The sequence below is a fragment of the Suricata suricatta genome, chromosome 2 (genome assembly GCF_006229205.1).
Source record: "Suricata suricatta isolate VVHF042 chromosome 2, meerkat_22Aug2017_6uvM2_HiC, whole genome shotgun sequence".
Lineage (NCBI taxonomy): Eukaryota > Metazoa > Chordata > Mammalia > Carnivora > Herpestidae > Suricata > Suricata suricatta.
In genome coordinates this window covers 59,448,196-59,452,286 of record NC_043701.1, presented here as the reverse complement: position 1 = coordinate 59,452,286, position 4,091 = coordinate 59,448,196, and the positions used below count along the sequence as shown (strand labels likewise).

Sequence of the window (4,091 nt, the reverse complement as noted above, 5' to 3'; positions counted from 1 at the left end):
AGAGAGAGAGGAAGACACAGAACCGGGGGCGGGCTCGATCTCATGAACTGGGAGATCATGACCTGACACAGAGCCCGGCACAGGGCTCGATCTCATGAACTGCAAGATAATGACCTGACCTGAGTTGGACGCTTTACTGACTGAGCCCCCCAGGTGCCCCACCCTCCCCTAATCTTAAAGGGAAAAGTTCCCACACTCCTTTTTACTGTTGCCTTCAGGCTTCTTGAAGGCAGTGGTGTTTTTTACTCATCCCTTTTTATTTGCCTCTAGCACAGAGCTTAGGCACACACTGTTCACCCTCAGTAAATACTTATTGGTTGAAAGAAAAGTTATAAGCCATTTGGCCTCTGTTATGTTTGCCAGGTCCACAGATTCCTGAACACTCGCTTTTTTGAGAGCTCTAAGAAGGCAGGCATGCGGGGGGAAGGTTGAGCTCCCCAAACAGGAGAGAGCTGCTCAGAATTGGCCTGCAGTTGTGTTTCTGGAGAGAGGCCTCAGTCCATGTGTGGGCTGCACAGCGTGCCCGCCGAGAATGGGGTTGTGCTTCTTTCCTGACACAGTCCACCAGGAGCCACTCTCCCTGGGCCGTCCCTTCTGGGCATCCACAGAACCACAGGGCTGACATCAGACCATCAGCTGAGCCCCAAGCCAGTGTATCTCAGATGTAGGCTGACAGTCTTAGCTGGACTTGACCTCCCTTTCCTGAATATGTTTCTGCTGGGACCAAATAGCTGTTGTAATGGTCTCTTCCCAGTTTTCTACAGAGTCTCCTTAATATGCAACTAGTATTTGTAAGATCATCTGACTCAAACTTGTTTCAGAAAAGTGAGTGACATTCACTGAGTTTTTAGAAAGCATCTTCAATATCTAAACCAAAATGTGAAGGGACAGATCATGTTTAGCATATCCATTTCATTGGTTTTGATTCTTGTTTTTAAAAACATTTGCAGAGTAGGACCAGCCAGCTGGAATGAAAGGTGAAGTCACCTGGTTCCTAAAAACGTACAAAATGTCAGCATTCAAAGTTAATTAGTGTCAGAATGTAAAATGCCTCCTCTCCAGGTAGCTCACTGTGGCTGGGGTGTGTGTGTGGAGGGGGGGGTGATGTGCTACCACATACTGACTATGCACTTGGTTAATACTTGCTGAGCTTGACACCCATGTCCCCTGACTTCCATTCTGTCAGTCAAGGCTACTGTGGGCATCACTCAGGGTCAGCTGTCACATGGCCGGAGTCCTGGTTGGGGGAAGGAGGGACAAGGCCCAGGTCCTGTGGGATTTGTGGCCGGGGTCCCCAACCACCAGGGGGAGCCCTGTCTCTGTATTCCAGGAGTCTCTCCCATGGGGAGAAGCTTTTGCACAAATCTTAGTGTATCAACACACCAGCCTGCTAGACTGAGGGAGGAGGGTCACCTGCTAGTCCAAGCAAGGAGGGTCACGAACCTGCAAGACCAAGGGAGGAGGGAGAGCACAAGCAGTCAGGGATCGGGCACCATGGAGAAACCCACTTTGGCCCAGGCTGCGTTGAGAGGCTGGAGACGGGGTGACGGGGGAGGAATCTTCCCTACATAAAATGTCTAACTCGAATGGGGCTGGGTTATGTGTCTTTCAGTTGACGACAGCAGTGACCAGTGCCTTTTTACTTGCAAAAGTGATCCTCTCAAAGGTACAGCCTCCCGCGTTTTCTGTACAATTACCGTCTATACTGGCGAAGCCTCGTTTTCCAGTGTGAGCTCCTGGTAACTGCATTTCCCTCTCCTGGTCACGTCTGTTCCCCCAGCTTTTCTCTCAAGGGGCTTTCGGCTACGTGCTGCCCATCATTTCGTTCCTCCTTGCCTGGATTGAGACGTGGTTCCTGGATTTCAAAGTGTTACCTCAAGAGGCAGAAGAGGAAAACAGTAAGTGTCTCCCAGGTTAGGCTTCTGAGACCGGCTGGGGACCGAGCTAGAGGGAAGAGCCTGGAAGTCAGATCTGAAGGGAGGTGGGGTTGGCGGGTCTCAGGTCACCGCTGCTCAGGGCTCAGGGGGCCCAGCAGAAGTTCAGAGCAGGCGGGTGACAGGAGAGTAAGAGCCCGTGGCTCCTCTCTGGAGCAGTGAGGCCAGGCTTCCCCAGAAGGAGGTGTGAGCCCCGGTGAGAAGGACGGTCAGACAGCAGAAACAGTCAGCCCCGCCTTGTCCCCAGTGATCCCCGGAGCACTTTGTGGATCTGAAACCCAGAACTCTTCCTTGGGGCAGAGAGATGGCAGACATGTTAGGTTGAGCCGAGACAGCAAGTCTAAGAGTCCTTGATCCTGCAGAGTCTCACCTTACAGGTGGTGGCCTGGAAGGGGCCACGATTAGCACAGGTGGGTGCCTGAAGGGGCGAGTGGTGGGTGAGTGAGGACCACAGAGGGCGGAGGGGCAGACAGCGGCCGGACAGGAGCGCAGTCAGCTCAGGGTCCACCTCCTCCTGTGAGTAGCGGAGGGATTCCTAGTGATGTGTGATCATGAGCCCTGCGCGGATACAAATCAGCAAGGCTCAGTGCTGCACTGAGCTGCGTGATCCAGCACTGGGCTGGAATTCTCTGCAGATAGCCTGGGTTGGAGCCCGCGGGCCACATCTGCCCTCTGGTGGCAACATGATCAAAGCTCAATGCGGAGACCCAGGCCATTGCTGCACATGCTGTGTTTATGCTCTGTCATGCATCTGGCTCGGTTTGTCCTGCAAAATAGGAAAAATAAGGTCTTAGGTCCTAGAGAAAGTCAAGTATGATTATAACCTCTAAGGACAATGGAGAATAAATAAACTTTTAAATGAATTTGAGTAATCTCATTTACAGAATTGAAATCTATAAGAACAGAATTATTATTCAAGAGTAAATTTTAAACACTTGCATCAGATCTACATTAGTCTTCTGCCTGTGCCCTTGGTGCTTATATGAAAACCTATTTCTGAGGGTCAGTTTTACTCTCCTCCTGAATTTGAAGGAAATGGAAGTACTTTTGTACTCGTGTGTAAACAAGATATTGAGCTTGGGTGAAAGCTATTCAACTGTTAATGTGACTGGGGCTTGAATGCCAGGTTGTTTTGCTCTGTGCTTTGGTTTTGCTGTGATTTCTGCAGGAGGTGTTCTCCAGGAAAGATGCCCTAAATAGTGAATTAAAGAAACTCTTGAGTCACAGGCAGTTTTCTCAACCAGCTACCACATGCCCTTACAGCACTGGTTCCTAGGTTAATAACAAGACTTATTTTTTGAAAGACTTTCTTCTTGGCAAAACTTTTTTTTTTTAATGTAGCAATGACACCATTTTGTTGTGCCTGACCTCACCAAGAAGCCACCAGCATTGTGACATCACTCCTACCCTCTGAATTTCTTCTCTTCCAGGACTCCTGATAGTTCAGGATGCTTCAGAGAGGGCGGCACTCATACCTGGAGGTCTTTCTGATGGTCAGTTTTATTCTCCTCCTGAATCTGAAGCAGGTAAAAAAAAATGTGATTATCATCTGTATTTTAATCCATCTTCAAAAGCCCTGCTCTCCCTCTCTCTCTCCTGCCCTCCCTCTACTCTCACAACACTGAGCAGACATTTCACACAGCAGGCATTTAGGACCGGGAAATCACTGAGACGTAGTCTCGATGTGGGAGCAGTGGGGAGACACAGAGTGTAAAATAAATGGAACCCTGGGACACAGACCCTGTGACCAGCGATCTGCTCTCAGAAGACAGGCAGACAAGGGGCAGGGTCTGATGCTCTTGGTACCTGTCAGCCCCTAACCTGACCTTCCTCCCGGGGCCCCACATCTGAGGATGCGCTATTGCCCATGGCAGAACCCAGAGCCTCGCTGGGACTCGGCCCTTTCTTAGGGCTCACACCCCCTCCTTCACCATTCATTTCCTTCCTCTGTATCTCTGCCTCCTTTACCTCATCCATTGTACCACTTCCTGGCTTCTCCACCTTCCATTCAGCATGTCCTGCTTTGGCTTCTGCAACAGCCTCCTGTGTCCCTGCCTCGGTCACCCCCTCCCTGCCCCACCAGAGCCCCATGTCAAATACAATAGTTGCATTGTTGTATGTGTTCCTCCAACCACTCCGTGAGGTGGGAGTCTCATT

At 50.4% G+C, this 4,091-nt stretch overlaps 1 protein-coding gene across 4 annotated transcripts in view; it reads left to right on the top strand.

The window, feature by feature from the left end:
- The window catches only part of STARD3NL (STARD3 N-terminal like), a 45,522-nt gene that overhangs the window by 33,165 nt on the left and 8,266 nt on the right, over positions 1-4,091 (top strand). For all 4 annotated transcript variants that reach the window (XM_029926837.1, XM_029926866.1, XM_029926855.1 and 1 more), the window contains 3 exons: positions 1,613-1,666; positions 1,781-1,898; positions 3,365-3,460. In XM_029926837.1, coding sequence (XP_029782697.1) covers positions 1,613-1,666; positions 1,781-1,898; positions 3,365-3,460 — 268 coding nt within the window. The remainder of the gene's footprint in view (positions 1-1,612; positions 1,667-1,780; positions 1,899-3,364; positions 3,461-4,091) is intronic.